This window comes from Culicoides brevitarsis, chromosome 2 (assembly GCF_036172545.1).
Source record: "Culicoides brevitarsis isolate CSIRO-B50_1 chromosome 2, AGI_CSIRO_Cbre_v1, whole genome shotgun sequence".
NCBI lineage: Eukaryota > Metazoa > Arthropoda > Insecta > Diptera > Ceratopogonidae > Culicoides > Culicoides brevitarsis.
Genome location: NC_087086.1, coordinates 19,143,326 through 19,160,621, shown reverse-complemented (window position 1 = coordinate 19,160,621; position 17,296 = coordinate 19,143,326). Strand labels below are relative to the sequence as shown.

The 17,296-nt window shown below is 31.3% G+C and overlaps 3 protein-coding genes across 4 annotated transcripts in view; 1 reads left to right on the top strand and 2 right to left on the bottom strand.

Annotated features, from left to right (window-relative positions):
• Positions 1 to 4,124: 4,124 nt before the first annotated feature.
• LOC134828664 (U2 small nuclear ribonucleoprotein auxiliary factor 35 kDa subunit-related protein 2) lies at positions 4,125 to 5,589 on the bottom strand. The gene is made up of 3 exons (XM_063841645.1): positions 4,636 to 5,589; positions 4,353 to 4,512; positions 4,125 to 4,299 (listed from the first exon to the last, which is right to left on the bottom strand). The coding sequence occupies exons 1-3, from the start codon at positions 5,585 to 5,587 to the stop codon at positions 4,125 to 4,127; spliced, it is 1,287 nt and encodes a 428-aa protein (XP_063697715.1). The 5' UTR covers positions 5,588 to 5,589.
• Positions 5,590 to 5,960: 371 nt separating this feature from the next.
• Positions 5,961 to 7,849, bottom strand: LOC134830087 (prolactin regulatory element-binding protein). Its single transcript, XM_063843451.1, has 3 exons — positions 7,658 to 7,849; positions 6,486 to 7,585; positions 5,961 to 6,120 (listed from the first exon to the last, which is right to left on the bottom strand). Exons 1-3 carry the CDS (start codon positions 7,738 to 7,740, stop codon positions 6,035 to 6,037), a joined length of 1,269 nt encoding a protein of 422 aa, XP_063699521.1. The 5' UTR covers positions 7,741 to 7,849; the 3' UTR covers positions 5,961 to 6,034.
• A 3,510-nt stretch (positions 7,850 to 11,359) lies between these two features.
• Positions 11,360 to 17,296, top strand: part of LOC134830157 (serine/threonine-protein kinase 10) — a 33,832-nt gene continuing 27,895 nt past the window's right edge. For both annotated transcript variants that reach the window (XM_063843548.1, XM_063843546.1), the window contains exons 1-2: positions 11,360 to 11,495; positions 12,149 to 12,553. In XM_063843548.1, the coding sequence (XP_063699618.1) occupies positions 12,463 to 12,553 (91 nt within the window). In that variant the 5' untranslated portion in view covers positions 11,360 to 11,495; positions 12,149 to 12,462. The remainder of the gene's footprint in view (positions 11,496 to 12,148; positions 12,554 to 17,296) is intronic.

The following is a 17,296-nucleotide window of genomic DNA, read 5'->3' as shown; positions in this document are numbered from 1 at the left end:
ATCAATCATGATGCCCAGGTACTTCATCTTTCGGACTCATTCGAGTAGCGAGTCGTCCATTTCAAGTGCTCCTGTCTCTCCTCTGCTTTCATTCAGTATCATAAATTTCGTTTTACTGGCATTGAATTTCATTTTCGACATTTTGAAGTAGTGAGTCAGTGCTCCGTGGTCTAAGGATAGGTAATTATAATAAAAGAAGAGAACTTACCTTGTTTAGTTTAATTAAAATCTTCACTTGTTTCCGGTTTCCCATATTTATTTTGAAGCTACATCATTAAAAACTGCAATTTTCGAGAATTATCCGCACTTTAAACATTCATTTCCTAAAATAAAAGACGTGACCAATCATCTCCAATCCATTCGTTTTAACCATCACATCACTTTGCAGTTTCGATTGATTGAATATTAACATAATTTGTCCCTTTTTCAATAAAACAAAATCCGTTCATCATCACCCAGAGGCATATAATTAATTTGTTACATCATTATTTTTGTTAAGAAAACATTTTTCATTTTTGTTGTTGCGGCTTCAACAACATATCAACATACATTTGTAAGTGGCTCGCAAGTCTATATAATAAACAAGAAGAGTAATTGTGGTCACGTTTTTTTTCTCTCTCTCACTCTCCAAACTACAACGCTTCACAACAACAAAATTTTAGACATGATAATTATGTTTTTAGAGTGTGTTTTATAAGCACATTTTGACTAACTAACTAGATAGTTAACTAGTTGATATTTGAATGCTATAATTTTGCCGTTACTCACGCCAAACAGTGCCATTCTATTTTTCTCTCGCAGTTCTTTGTGACTCTGGCGAATGTGTGGTAATTGATTAGAAAGGCGCATAAATCACCAGACGTCTCCATGGTTCATCAAACAGCGATCTTCTAATTGAGCGATTTACTGTAAAATTTTGAATTAACAAGAATGCGATTTCCAAATTTTTAACGGTAATTTTTTGAATTGACGTTTACGAACTTTTGATAAAAGTTCACAATTTTTGTTAATTAAGATGGATCATTTAACACTTTACTAATTAGAAAACAAAAACTTATTTTAAAATTTGTTTTTTTTTACATTCATGAATTTGAAAATGTCAATTCAAAAAATTTCTGTTAAAAATTTGAAACTCGCTTTTCTGTTAATTCAAATTCAAAAATGTCATTTTACTTGTCTTTTTGTTCTATAGGACGCCAATTAGAAAGGCGCATAAATTACCAGACGTCTCCATGGTTCATCAATTCTTTATTGGGTCACTTCACTTTGTTTCACATCGATAAATTTCACACCAAATATTACGAAATCCAAATATTGGATGATGATCGAAAGTGTTTGCATATTATTATAAGCACTTAATTTTTGGTCAAATATTTGTGTGTGGATTTTTTAATTATCGATAAATAGTTATTTTTTGCTAAAATAACATTGAAAAGTAACAAAGGCCAATATTGACGTTGGTTCCTCACAATTTATTTTGTTAATTTTTTTTTTCGTGACATCTCTTCTTGTGCGATACCGTGTGACACCTTCTCGTGTTTCAGTGTACGAGGACAAATGGTGGTTGCCCCGTGATTTATGTGACAGCATTTGTAATTGATCGACCTGATTGCGGTTTTCACTCTCACAAGCGCATCAAATTGAAGATGCAACTCACACACAAGGATCTCTCATTCTTGACCTCAATCGTTGTCATTTCCCTTCAAATCAATTCCATTAAGAATTCACATTAATTTCATTGTGTTTTAATTTTTTTTTGTGTGTCGCTCGTCTATCAAAGCGAAGCGCGAAAAAAAATTGCATTTAATTACCGACAATTTTCTTAAATAAATAATAAAATGAATTTAATGGCTTTATAATGACTTTTTCGATATCATCCTCTACGTAGATTGATCATAACAATAAAAAGTAATCGACGTCGTGTGATCTTTGATGGAATGCACATAATTAGACGTTTATTTAAACTACGAAAAAAAGTGTTGGTGGCCTATTAATGTGATTGTTAACATTGAAAAAAAAAACTTACAAAAAAGTTTTCTAGTAAGTTCTCTGATCGATTCAATAGAACTCTAAATAGATTTTTGACAAACACAAAACAACAAAAATTTGAATAAAATATTGGCGAAACGTGAAATGTTGTAGAGGACTGGAACAGTATTTTTTGTGTTGTGTCTTAATTAGTGTTTGGTTATTTATTCATAGAAACAAGTTTAGAAATCATCTTTCGGTCAAACTTATTTCGGATTGCGTGTTTTGATGAGCATGTAAAAAAGTGGCTCCAAACAGGTCTGTATTAAAAAAGGTTCAATTAAAAAAATCAGCCCTTTGTCATTTTTTAATCTTGACATGAGCATATACTCAGAATATTTTCTTGCTCTAGCAAGGTGTTTATATGATGAACACAATTGTTTATAATTTGGTTCAGGATTTTTTTCAGATTGGCTGAGCGATCTCTGGGCCCATAACCTTTGGTATGAAATATATTTTATTAACTGAATAACTATTAAATGTTTCAACTTCCTTTTATACTCTAATCATGGTAATCATCATAGTTATAGTAATGTTTAGAGGTCCCTTGAACTTTCTGTTAAACAACAGGAAAATGAGCCAGTACATATAGGATTGCGCTTCTGGATATAGATGAGTTTTAAAATCCTTGCTACTAAGTGGGCATTTTATATTGTGGGCATGTAGGTAAGTTTACATTTTTTACCACTTTTTATTCACATTTTGTACAATTTTTGCTAATGTTTTAACCTGAATATTCTAACACTAAAAAAAAGAAAAAAATATTAGAAAAAAATTAACATAAAATAATAAGTCTAAATAAAGCAAGAAATTTAGCAAGAAATTTTTTTAAGAAATTTATCGAATTTTGACCAAAAATGTAAAAGCGCTTACCTCAAATTTGACAGTTTCACAGGATGGATATTTTATTTTTGGAGTTTCAAGGATCAGAATCAAGCAAATGGCTCTAAAATCAGATGATTGGTTTGAATCTCATCGTCTTTGAGGTAAAGGAAAAAAAATAATTTGGCTTGACCAATCGCTGGTGAATTTTTGTTCTTGTCTTGTATCTTGTTATCTCTTGCGACTACTAGAATGTACAACCTTACCAATCTAGGTCAACAGGAAGGATGGCAGGATTGTGAAGCCTTGAATATATTGTTATAAGATTGTCCAAGGATTTTTGCCTGTTATGCAGTGAAATAAAACATTATTATTTTTATTTTTGATAAAAATGCGCTCAAATGAATCCCAATTAAAACGACGACATATTTCACATAAAAACATGTTATCGTTAGAGGCTCGTGTTACCGCTCTCAAACCGTACACCACAATCGAAAAATGTTGTCGCACGAATGCTTCACACACATTGTAACGTTTCAAGAACGGATCGATTCTTCGCGTGGGACTATCTTTAGGTACAAATCCTGTTTTTATTTATTTCTCGTCAATACCACCACAGCATTAAATAATAAAAACTGCCTTTCGAAAAAAAGATCTTTAAAACAAACTTCGCAATGTGGGTGGCAATAAACTTGATTTAGGAGGACTTTTACTTTCGAGCACTCTGTCAAATCATGAGGATGATCTATTTTTCGAGTCACACGACAACGATTGATGATTACGGATTTAGAATTTTTTAAAGTTTTTTTTTTGTTAGAACGTTCTGCTTTTAGAACAAATGGTACCAGGCACTTTTGTATTTTTTTCTTGCTTCGTCTGATATAAATTTATCATTTACGAAGGAAAAAAAAACAAATCCGCGACGAGCATACGAAAAAAAAAATAAAAACATATCATTAACCTGAGATGACCCTCAAAAACGCACCTTCACGAAAAATATCCAAAACACACGACTGGAATACAAAACATTTTTATATGTAAATGTCGCTGTGTGGATCGAAAATGTTCTGAGACTAGAATTGAAAACGAGTTTTTGTGGCTTGTTTGAGTGCGCAACTGGCCTCATGAAGACTCGTTCTGCTGCTGCTGCTAATTGTGATATATCCGCTATCTGCCGAAATTTATCATTCACCAGCTCCGGTTTTCAATTTGAATTTAATAGCTTTAATAAGCGATTTGGAAGAAAGATTAGTCCATTTTATTTAATCAAAACGTTATTTATAACGACTTTTCTTGTGTTTATGATGCTTATCGCGGGTCTCTTTATCTTTGGTCGGTCTCTTTTTCGGTGGTGATTCTACTTCCGTGTTCTTTGTTCGGCGCTCCGGACTTTCGGACCATCGCCAGTGACGTTTTTCCGCGTTTTTGTCTTCGGGCTCGTCCCAGGTACTACAAAAAAAACATTTAAACTCATTTTTAGGCGATTTCTATGAAAAACTTACGAAATTTCAGTCCTTTCAGAAGTCCGTTGTTTCTTTTTCAGCATTTCCCATTGCATTTGAAGCCAAAATGCGTCAATTTTGTGCCTCACTCCTGGATTCTTGAACATGTGAATGAAATTGCAGTTCGATCCTTGGTTGCAACACTTGCGAAAAGACTTGCCTGTGACGAATATCAAGATAATTGAGTAAAATTCGCTTGAAAAAAGTTACAAAAAAAACATTAAAAATCAAATTTCTTTGGAAAAAGGATACAAGTCACTTCAGATGCCGATCATCAACGTACCACAAAGTGCTTGTACGAAATTCGGTATCCCCGAAAACTCAATTGTTAGTTGCTTGCCACCGTAAAATCGTCCAATTAGTCCCTGAAAAGCCCGTAACGCATCTCGTTGGTCCTTAAATTCCACCCAAACGTTCCCCCGGAAGTGCGGTGCTGCCTGCTTGGCTGTCACAAAATTCTCTATCTCCCCGAATTTCTCGATTTCGTGCACGGTGTCGTAATAAAAGTCATCATACGCTTTTTGCAGCTCCCCATCCTCGTATTCGAAGTGTAAATCTCCGCCATATTCCGTGTTTGGGGCTTGATCGAGTCGAATATGCGTGAAAAAGTTTCGTATCAACAGGATTTTGCTGATTCCGGGTTTGATGTGGTTTTTCACGCAGGCATCGCCATACCGACAAACGCTGGTTTTCAAGAAAAATCCGCAAGTTTCGCGTCCCGGATTGGTTTGAGCGGCGTTTTGAAGCAAATCGGGGATTTCTTCGCGAATTCCTGTAGTGTAAGATTCAATTTGTTGTTGATATGTCTCGAAGGCGAGTTGCTCTCGACGTTCTCGGTCTTCTTTTTCCTTACGTAACGCAGCACGACGACGTTCCTCCTCACGAAGCAGTTCCATTTGTCGTTGGTTGAACTCTTCTTGACGTTTTCGCGCCTCAGCGATTTTAGATTGAAACATTTTTTCTGTTTCCAGCCACTTTTCTTCCTGTATTCGACGGGATTCGCGTTCAGATTCTTCACGAGCGAGGTCCAAAGCTAATTTTTCACGTTGTTTCTGTTGAAAAAGTGGATCAGCTTCTAAAAGTTTTTGTTCCTCGTCTCGTTTTTGAGCCAATTTTTGTCTCTTCCGCCTTCTTTGCGCCTTTTTTAAGAGTTTTCGGTAAATTTTTCGAGGCAGTCGAGATTTTTTGCTCGACACTTCTGTAATATCACAGTCTGCTGGATGATTTTTAATCATTTTTTTTCTTATTTGAGAGTGATTTTCATCACATGTAAGTTTTATTTTCAAATTTCCATCAGAAATTTTGTTTTTGTTTGTGTTTTGATTTCTGCGGAGTTCAGGGGTAGGATTTTTGTCCAGTTATGGGACATCTACTAACAAATGGTCTCATTCACAAATGCTGGGACGGCGAAGATCATACTGAAAAGTGAGGGATTTCGAAGATTTTTAAACGAAAACGAGAAAAATCTTGAAAAAATGGGAAAATTCTACATAATTTTGAAAATTTTCAAATAATTTAATTTCGAGAAATTAATTCAAATCCAGGGAAAACTTCATTTCTTTTATTTTCTCAAAAATAACTAAATTTTAGAAAAAAAAATCATAAAAATTGCTTTTCAATAATTAATTTAATTTATTTTAAAGCTTTTTAATTCAAGCCAACCAGCAAAATTTCCTAAAAAGTTAGATTCCCATGTACGAACAAAAAACAAAAGTCATAAACAGCACAACAATAATTAAAATAATGGCCAACCATTCCGGTAACGTATCTGAAAAAAACAAAATTTTGGATTAAGAAATTATTTTTTTTATCCTTCTAGGTTGCTTGAAATGAAACTCAAATATTTTGTCCAAAGTTTTTGAAAAAAAAAATTAAAAGAGGCAAAAAAAAGTTCTTTAAATTTTAAAAACCAAAATTACTAATTTTTACGATATATTTTAGAATTTTTTTTTAATTTTCCAAATTAATTTTTCAATTTTTTTTTTCATGAAAATTAATTCTTAACATCGTGAAGAATTGAAAAAAATCGTCAAATAAAAAAATATTATTTTTCCCCTCATTTTTTTCAAAAATTTTTTAATTTTTTTTTTTTTTTGAGTTTCATTAAAGCGGCCTCATAATGTCAAAACTTACGTCGGTACTGCAAACTGTGAATGCAAACGCGATTATCGACGGAAATAGACACCACTGAGGCTTCCGTGTTGCTCGAAATGGCTGGACCATCGATATCTGTAACGGGCAAAAAGGCAAGTCCCGTCACAAACATCGAATGCGCATTTGGAATGTGAAGCACGCGTTGCAAGCTAAATGCGATGTAGATGGAAACGGATCCGGTGAACATTGTTCCGACAGCTACAAATCTGCCATCTTCCCGAACAGCCAACGCAGCAAGACTTTCATCGATATCGACAATACTATTGAGCTTTCCTGTGTCAATATTCCACGATTGCAAGAATCCCTTAATTTTTCCGGACTTTCCAAGCGGATTTGCTAACGTAAAAAGACGGAATTTGTCGTTGCGACCTTCGATTGTCCCGTATTTGCATCGTTTGAAGAGATATTTGATGCCTTCTGGTGGAGTCCAGGTCAATTTTGTCGCTTCTTGCCCCGATTGGAGATTCCAAATCGATGCAGCACCATCTTTCGCTACGGAACATAAGAAGCGGCTATTAGGGCTGAAGTCTAAATCATCAATTTCCTTCGAGTGTCCCTTAATATCGGTGATTTTTGTCATTGACGGGAAATTCCAAACGCGAATGAACCCGTCAATGCCTCCCGTTGCCATTAATTTGCCATTCGGGCTGATTCTGACGACACGTTGTAACGGATCTGGCTTTGCAAAGTCCGTTTGAATCGAGTCCCCAGCCTTGACTTCGAACATTATTCGTTTATTTGTGGGAATTTTTTGCACTCCTGATGTTTTAGCGCTTGCTTTACGATTTCGCACGCCATTTGCTTCACCAGATGCCTCTTTCGTGTCTTCTTCGTCGCCATCCGAGACAATTTTCGTGTTAATCATGTACAACTGACAGTGACTTTCTTGACCCGCAACCAGCAAAGTTCGTCGCTCATCCGGTCGAATTGCACAATTCATGACGACAGTTGGTCCAGTTTCGTGTCGCAACACTTCCTCTGCCACAAATGACGTCCCGTTGTGATACAATTCGTAGATTTCGAAGCCATTTGCGACGCCAGTCTTGCTACTTCCGCCACCGCCAGCAACAAGGACGTGTCTGCGGAAGTAAATCGAAAATAAATTTATTTTAGTGATTCATGAAAAATTGATGGAAGTGAAAAAAACGTACCTCGATGTCAGCATTTCCACAGAGTACAGAGGGAAATTTACGCGGGCCAAGAGACCTTCGTTCGGCTTTCGGACTGGCGGCATCTTTTCGTTGTTTCTTCACGCACCAATAAATAAGGAAAAATTAAATTTTTAGTGAGAAAGTGGAGATTATCTGCTTTTGTTATGCCACATCAAGTCAATATGATTTTGACGTTTCTCGTAGATGTGAGGTGAGTGATGAATTTTTTAATCAAAAAGAGAATTCAAAATGTGTGTAATGAAAAAGTTCGTTAAAAATTAAAAGATAACTTTTTTTTATTTTTTGGGCTCAATTTTTTTTTTCAATTTAAAAAATAATATTTGACCAAAAATTTATTTTTTTGTTTTTGTTGAATAATAATTTATAAAATCAAAGGTTTCGATCAATCAAAAAATTTAGAGTCAAAATTTATATATTTATTATTTTTTAAAATTACTATTGCAAAACATTATTTTAATTTTATGAAAAAAAAAAACATTTTCATATTTAAATTTACTGTAAAAATTACAAAACCAATCGCATTAAAAAATATTTTCAATTTCTGTTTCTGCCAAATTAAAGTGATATTTTTTTTAAATATTTAACTAAATTTATCAGAATTTGTTAACAATTAAATTTTAAAAATCGTTAAAATACCGAGAAAAGTGGAAATATATTTTTTATTATTTTCTGTTAATTTACTTTTTTAAGCAAATTTTTAAAAAATTATTGATCTTTTAAGAATTTTTAGATTTCGTCAAATAAAGTAAAAAATAAAAAATTATTAAAAAAATAATAATTAAGAATGTTATAAAATGATAAATTTATCTTAAATTTAATCAAAATAAATTTTTAAATTAAGGCCGTTCAAATTTTTTTCGATGTTTTTGTCCCAAAAGATTTTTTTCAAAATGGGGGGGGGCAAAATAAAAAAAAAAAGTTTTGAAATACTATTTCATACAAAATGACAAAATTTTATCAAATTTGGGCCCTTAATGAATATTTTAGTAGTTTTTGTGGTATTTACATTGAGATTTGATGATTTAAAATTGATCTCAGAGTATTTCAAGTTAAAAATTTAAACGAAAATATTTAATAAAAATAACTGTCCAAAAATTTTTTTGAAAATATTTTTAGAGCAGGAATTTCATGAAATCCGAAGGCGAACAAATTCGTCGTTCGTAGCATAAAAAAAAATTGCAAGCACCTTGTAGCCTCACGATTTTTCCTTGCATCAATTGCAATGTTCCCCCTGTAGCTGTGGAACATGCAGGTAAAAATTTTTTCGTCCCTTTTTTTGAAAACTTAAAAAAAATTAAACTTACAGAAACGCACCCCATCGTATTCGTTGAGGAAGACAAGGAAATGAGTTGGTAATGCAGTTGATCCTGTTGCTTAATGACATTATCAGTGCCAAACTTCTTTCAAGTTGACGAAGACTTCTTTCATATTGAGATTATTATTATTATTATTATCTTTATTATTTTTTATACTCCAATAATTGAAAAAAAAGACACAATAGTAGGCTCATGATAGTTCGGGGGCGACGACAGGTGGGGAAGGAGGTCCACTTCAGTGTCTAGGACTTTGAAGAAGTGGAAATCAAAAAAAAAAGAATTTAAAAAAAATAATAGAAAAAATATTGAAAAAAAAAAAATGGAAAGTCAGAAGAAAAAAAAATCTACGCTAAGTAATAGTTGGAATTGATGAAAAAAAAAAGTGTGCAAAAAATATTAGAAAAAAAAAAAAACTCAAGATAGAAATTTTAAGAGAAAAAAAAAGAAAAAAAAATCGGGATAAACTAAAAAAAAACAAGAGTCATGGAGCAAATCTGCAACTTGCAGCGCGGTGTCCTGTGCGCCTGCATCTATAGCAGATGCGTGGTCTTCTCACTGATGGCGTTGCTCGGTGGCTGGGAGCTTGACCTCGATGCTCGTCTATGCGTAGGCCTCGGAGTCTTCGGATTTCCTCTCGTAGGTCCATCGTCGCCACCTCTTGATGTTGTGGGTTGGAGCTATTTATTTTCCGCCGATGCTGCGTTGGTCTCGATCAGAGATGCACTCAGCCATAAAAACCCGATCCCTTGCCATGGAATATCGAAACATCTGTAAAGCCTCGTCGTCAAACATGCAGTCTGCAGTAATTTTAAAAAATATTGTCAAAAATTCTTTGATTATATTGCGATCAAAAGAGTACGAGAAAATCTCAAACGACGACACTGAGAACCTATTGACCACGGTCCAGGAGCAGTTGAAGGACTTATTAAACGGAGAAAAGGAAAGTAGTTTAAATTTACTGAGAACTTTTAGAGTAAGTTTCGATCTCTTTTCGACCTATTATTAGTAAGGCCAAAACATTAGTCTTACAAAACAATAGTCTTGGGATATCGAGTATCTAAAATGTAAGAAATATTTCAAATTGTTTTACATTTTTGACCTAAATATTTTTGAAAATGATGATGAGGAAAATTTTTTCGTTAAAATCAGTTGAAAATTCGATAGATTTCAAATTTTTAGTGAAAAATTATCCATTTTGTAAAGAAAAATATTCATCCCTTCCTTTTTGGCAATTATAAAGAAAAGTGAACTTTTTGCACTACAAGATACTCGATATACATCCTACCTAATGTTCAGAAGGTCTATGAAACCTGAAACATTTAGGATTATTGTTTTGGCCTTATTTAATTTAATTTTTCAAGAGCAAATTTTAACAATTTTTATTTTTTAGAGAATCTTAAAATTATAAAACCAAATAGGAGTTTTGTTAATTAAATGTTAATAAAAGAGAATTTTTTTGTAATTTCAACTAACAAAACGTAACTTAAAGACCAACATTATTAGGTAAAAATTAAATTAACAAAAATTTAAATTATGTAATAATAAAATTAAAAAAAAAATTAATAAATAAATTAAATTGAATTTAAAAAAAATTGTCTTAGGTTTGAATTTTTTGAATAAAAATTCGACGACGATTTTCAGAATAAAAACCTGAAAAAATAAGAAAATTATTTATTGATTTTAAAAATCACTTACAATAAAAAAAAAAACAACGAGGCAAAAATTGTAAGGTATTGTTAGAAATTTTTTTTCTGTCATATTTGATAAGTTATTCCAATTTTTTTATTATTTATTTTAAAATTTTGAAATGGAGAAAATATTTAATTTAAATTTAATTAAAAAAAAATTCCGCAAACTTTCAACTGATTTTTCTTATATCGTTTCAAAATCTTTAACGATTGATTCAAAATTCAACAAAAAAAATTTCCAGCATCACATCTGTCCTCTGACACTTTTAAACTTTGGCAAATGCTGCAAACCGGGAATCACATATGCTATGTATGTATCGCAATTTTTACATATTCGCAAATTTCGTACACACACCAAAATATGTTTTGCCGTACGATCGTTTGCAAAAATTCCTGTACGGCGATCGTGCATTCTATACGTACGTCGCTTGACTCAACTCGTCGATCGTCTAGGGAAGTATTCCAATTGGAGTTGAATCTTATAAGAAATTTACTTGAATTCTGAAGTTTCTTGTTGGAAAAGCCTTCTTAAAGTGTTTTTAATGGAATTTCATGAAAAATGTGAGAGTTGAAGGGATTTTTACGGAAATTTTCATTGATGTTCGCGACCGGCAAACGTTTAGCCGGGAAACGAAAGTTTACCTCTGCGAAGTCGAACTTGATTCGTTAGCTTTGAGTGTCGATCGTTTGCTCGTTTAAAAAGCAAATTTATCAAAGCTCCAATTTTATTGCTTATTTAGTGTTCCAATCGAAGAGTTTAGCAGTAAATTGTGCATCAAGCGGTCACTAAGTGCCATTGTCGCGTGATAAAGTGTAAGTTTTTGCCAATTTTCGCGAAAAAGTGCCGGAAAATCGCGCAAATATCATTTGGATTTTCGTCGAATGCAAGCTCAAGCAGACAAAAACTGCATTGTCTCCGCTCTCGCACACACACACACACACACACACACACGAACGCGCCGTACTCAATTTTTGTTCATTTTTCGCGTACATTTCGTGCATTTTATATTGCAAGATATAAATACGACGCTGGACGGCGACAACGACGGCTTTTCGTACAACACACACAAATTTATTTGCAAATGTACAAAAAAAAAACTCAAGACCGAAGACGAAGAAGAACAAGAAGTGACGCTGATAAATTTGCAAAAGATTATTCAAATTATATATTATTGGAACGGAGTTTATTTATGTCTTTTTGCGTGTGTGAAGCTCGCAAAATTCACTAATGAAAGAGTTTGCGAACGCAATTAAACGTTATGCAACTTTTGCATCCTGAATCCAGTAACGAACGCGCATCTGTTCAATATTTATGTTTCACTCGACACAAAAAATTTGTGTGAATTCTCTTTTGAAGAATTTTTCACAACAACTTTTTTGTTTCGTCTCATTCTCTCACGACAAAAAAAAAGTCAAGCCTTGCCAAGTCACCCCAACTAATCTCTCTTATCTCGCTCTCATTACAGATCGTAAGTCATCATCGTAGCACCACGTTTTTTTCTGCGCCTGTCGGAGTAGTTTAACTCTGTCTCCTCATCTAGTAGCATGTGATTTTAGTGTCAATTTTGTGTCATAAAAAAAATTATTTCTGAAAATTTTTTCAAAGAAAAACGTTTTTTTAATTCTTTCTGTGAAACAAAAAAAAAATATTTAAAAAAATAAATTGGAAATAATTAAAAAGGAAAAAAATAAGAAAAAAAATCACAAAAAAAAATAAAAAAGCTATAAAAAAGAGATAAGTGTTGAAAGGAAAAAAAAATCTGGTAAAAAAAAAGTGAAAATGGGTTCGATGATGAATACGAAAATTGCTCAGGAACCAGAAGTTCCAGCTGCTTCAGAGCCGTTGAAACAGACTTCCAGCAGTACTGAAGGTAGGAAATTTATTTTTTTTTTACTTTTTTTGTTTAATTTACTGAAAAATGGCAAATGTTCCGGTCTCATGGTGACCGTTAGAGACGATTTATCGCACAGACAGAAAATGAAGACATGCGGTTTTTGTGTCAGAAATGGACGTATTTTTACGAGAATTTGATATTTTTAGTTGATTTTTTTATTAAATATGAAATAAATTGGCGTTAAAATGGCGAAGAAAGATAAAAATCTTGAGTTCAATGTGAAAATGTGAGATTTCTATTGTGTAAAGCTCCTCTAATGACGAATTTGTCTATAAAAAGTGCGTCAACTGCTAAATTTTATTAAAATTTTCATCAAATTTCTCCGGTAAAAATTTAAAAAATGTCAAAAAAATTATTTTATTTAAATCCTCATAAAAATCGTAAATTTTATCGTTTTTTACTTATTTTTGTTAGGTATATTAAAAAATTTTAAAATTATTAAAAAATTAAAATTATTAGCCTAAAAGTTAAACTTTTTAAAGAAAATCGCAAAAATACGATTTTTAATATTTTTTTAAAGTTCTTACAAAGAACCGAAGTTCATGAAATCTTCTTGAAACGAGAAATTGAACTAATTTGGAGGTTATTCTTAAAAAATTTTGTATTTTGAGAAATAATTTGTTGAAATATCAAAATATATAAGGAAATCTAAAATAATCATTTTCGTTAAAAATCACAAAAAGGGTAAAAAAATTTTTAAAAAATTAAATTTCACCCAAAAAAAGATTGTTTTTCTAATGAAAAAAATCATAAAACCTTTTTAAAAAGGCAAAAAATGCGTTTTCCTTCATTTCTTAGAAAAAAAAAAATACTAAATTTTTAGTAAAAAAATTAAAATTTTTCCTGAAAATCTCAAAAAAACCGCTTTTTACATTTTTTAATGCATTTTTTGAAAGAATCTCATTGTTCATCAGTCTCAAGGTCCATTTTTTAGCATAGTCTACCATCCAATTTGTTACAAAAGCACCACAATGTTGATTCATCCACATTATTGCCAACAACTTTCGTCTCCTTTTCACGCCTCTCTGTGCTCTACTTGACCAAATAACGACCGATCACCAACAAATAAAGACACAATTTCTCACGTAGGTGTCAAAAAGCAAATAATTACACTTTTTTTTTTGTTTGCACCATGCCACCTTCACGCGATAAGCACGACAACGACGACGACCTACCTGGTTTTGCATTTTTTTTCTTTTCTTTCCTTTCCATTCGTGCTCACCTCTCCTCATCTTTAATAAACTCATTTAACGAAACTTGCAAAGTTTTCACTCGATAAATCTTTTACACTCCCTCGCAAAAAAACAGCAAACTTTCTTTACTAAACGACGAATAATAATTTTAAATGGCGAAAAAAAGCCGTTACACGCAATTATTTGCTAATTTCTTGCATTTGTGCGCGAAAGTCAATCAACGAGCATGACACCGAGAGCGAGATTTATTTTAATAATAAATAAATTTAAATTAAGCCGCCGAAAATTTAAATAAAAATCAATCAAACGAAACGTGAACCAAAAATTTTGTATTTAATTGTATCAACAAAGTCGACATGTCGTGACTCGCTTTCCTCCTCGTTATTAAAATTGTGTGTCTCTAGAAGCGTAGGATTTATTTTTATTTATTTGTTTCTTTTTTTCCGTTATTTATTCGCTGTTTCATGCAAAAAACTGCAAATAAATTGAATTGAAACCTTATAAGGAAAGTCATTAACGAAACATCAGGATATGCCTTCGCGATGCTAAATTAATGCAAAAAATTGCTCTCGAAATTAGGGAAATGCCGTAAATGGGATTCAGCGTTGAAGGTCTCGAAACATGAAATTTTTTCGCCTAATCAGGAGTTTAATTGAACGTCGTTTGGCGTGTTTCGTAGTAAAGTTGTAGTAGAAAAAAATGTAGATAACAAGTTCAGTGCACATCAGATGAATGACAAATTTGTCACAATCTAGTGACGTGACGTGACATGAGACTAAGTAGCAAATTACGTAGCGAATATGGTTCATTGATACGATCAATCAATTAAAAAAAAGTTTGTTTGAGGCGTTGTTGTTGTTTAAATGAAGAAAGTTGACAACGAGAAAAGTGGGAGATTGATTTGGCGCCGACGAGTTTTGTACCTGAACGAATGAAAGTTGGTTAGATGGTGATGTGGACGATGAACTTTCATGTTTAAGTATGAAAAAGTCACTTGGATGGGGGTTAAATGATAAAATTTCTAATTTTTAATTTCAAAATTGAGAAGTTGATTTTAATTTATTTAATTTTTTTATATAAATTTACTATTTTTTTTGACAAAAATACCAACTTTAGTAATTTAAAATTGAATTAATTATTATATTGATTCAAAATGAATTAAATGAAGAGCTTTGAAAATAAATTTGTTTTTTAATTCATTTTAGAATTAAATTTAATTTGAAAAATATTTAAGTCGCGTAGAAATTTTCCAAAACAATTTTCCAAAAATATAGTTTGCTAGATATTTCACCTTGATTTCTGTTAAAATTTAATTTAAATCTAAATTCAAAATTTATTTAATAAAAAAAAATAAATAAATTTCAACGTTCAATGAACTAAAATAGTACAAAAAATTAAATTGATTAAATTTTATTATTTTAAATAATTAAAATTATATTTTCTAACTTTTTTTTTATAGAAAATTAAGTTAGGTACATTTAATTTAGTTAATTTTTTAAAATAAATAATAAAAAAATACCGCAATTTTAAACAAAAATTTAATTTCAATTTTTTTTTTTTATTTTCAATGCAATCAATTATAAGAAAAAATTATCATTATATAAAATTTTCATAAGAAAAATTATAAAATTTTAATTTTATGGTAAAAAAAAAAAAAATCATGAAAATAATGTTTTATTACTTTTTTTAAATTTTGTATCTCAAACTAATCGAAATCTTCCACAATAAAACTTGGCGGATGCCCTTAAAAAATCAAATTTGAACAAATATTTGATTTTTAATTTCAGAAAGTCATTTTTTTCTATTTGGACCTTTAATTTAATATCATTTTTGTTATCAAAAATCAGATTGATTAAAAAATCTTTCCAAAATTTAATACTAAAGGCAAAAAATGTTCGAAACTATCAAATATTTTATACAAACAAACAAAATTTACCGAATAAAGGTAAATATTCTCAACGCACGAGCCACTTACGACATCAAAACTCAACTTTTGCACTAAAAAAAGCGTTTTGAATCGATCAAATCGTAAAAATTTTATTAGCTCACTCCTTTTTTTTGATGAATCATTTTTACCAACAACGACGAAAAAAGGGAAATTTATAGTTTTTCGCATATTTTTTTCTTCGTCAGACAATTCCTTTTACGAGCTGCTTACTCGCTTGCATGTCTGCCCGTATAAAATGTTTAAATTTGCCTTCCTAGTTGTCTAAGGGTCGAAAGTCGTAAAAATCCACATTTTATGAGTTTTTATCGATTTTCGATTTTTTTTCTTGTGTTTCAAAAGTTGCACAGAAGACTGACCTAAGAAACAAAAACTACGGCAGCTGCTGCCTTTTTTCTAAAAAAAATAAAAATTTCACTTCAATCAAATTTCTTTTTTACAAAATTTATTGCTGTTACAAGAAAATCCGTAAGAAAAGAGAGAGAAAGAGACGCTGCATCGAGGCAGGGCATTGATCTTTGAGCAGAAACAGTTGGTACTTACAGCTTGCCATGACCAAATAATGAAATGTGCGTAAATCCATGATGCAATTTATTCCTTTCTTTCCTCCTAATGCAACCACGTTCGTCGATGCAACAAAAAAAAAGTGCATTGAGTGCATCTGTTGAAACCCTTTCCTGTTGTTTCGTACGTCGTGCAACACAACCCTCGATTAATTTATTATTTTTACAAGCATTTCTCGCAATTTTTTTTATCTCGATATATTTATTTTTGCAGGAATTGAATGAAAAAAACCTCCTTGCTTTACCTTTCCTTGCATTTGCATGAGAAACGTGTACACGAAACCATGAAATGAAAAAAAAACTTAAGATAAAAGAAAAAGTACAACATTTCCGTTCTACTTATTCATTTTTATTTTACATTTGAAGCTTGAATGCGCGAAGTACTCTTTTTTTTTGTCCATGCACAGGGAATGGACATTCGAACACACGACTTGAAATACGTGTGTGAGTAGAAATGACATCCTTTTGCTGTTTATATTATTTATGTTTGCGATATTATAATAATAATATAAAAATAATAATAATAATGGTCATAAAAAAATTTCCGAAGAAGGAGATGGACACCAGCAGAAGCGGCAGCAGAAAAAAATCATATTTTTATTTGAAACGTCGCATCATCATATTATTTTTATTAAAAGAGATAGTCGTCGTCCTTTTTTTCTTGCGTATGCGGTAAAGCGTTATTTTTAGGGTGAGATGTGAAAAATAGCGCTTTTGAGGTGTCTATTTATTTTTTAAAGTAATTTGACGTCTTTTGACTTCAAAAAATTTTTTAAAATCAAATTTAATAATTAAAATTAAAAATATATCTAGAAAAAGTTTAAATTAATCTTAATTTTTTAATTAAATATTAAAATAATAATTTTAAAAAATTAAAATTTATTTTAAAATATTATTTTTCAAAAAAAATCATAAATAAAATAAATTAAGTTTTAAAATTTTTATGAGTTTAAAGAAATTTATTCATTAAAAAACAAAAATTTAAATAAATAATAATAATTTTAATAAAAATTTGTTT

Coding starts and splice junctions, on each gene's coding strand:
- LOC134828664 (XM_063841645.1), bottom strand. CDS start 5,587: ATGATTAAAAATCATCCAGCAGACTGTGATATTACAGAAGTGTCGAGC. Junction 4,513..4,635: donor TTTCGTACAAGCACTTTGTG/GTACGTTGATGA, acceptor TATTCGTCACAG/GCAAGTCTTTTCGCAAGTGT. Junction 4,300..4,352: donor TCTGAAAGGACTGAAATTTC/GTAAGTTTTTCA, acceptor TTTTTTTTGTAG/TACCTGGGACGAGCCCGAAG.
- LOC134830087 (XM_063843451.1), bottom strand. CDS start 7,740: ATGCCGCCAGTCCGAAAGCCGAACGAAGGTCTCTTGGCCCGCGTAAAT. Junction 7,586..7,657: donor GTGGAAATGCTGACATCGAG/GTACGTTTTTTT, acceptor TTACTTCCGCAG/ACACGTCCTTGTTGCTGGCG. Junction 6,121..6,485: donor TCACAGTTTGCAGTACCGAC/GTAAGTTTTGAC, acceptor TGTTTTTTTCAG/ATACGTTACCGGAATGGTTG.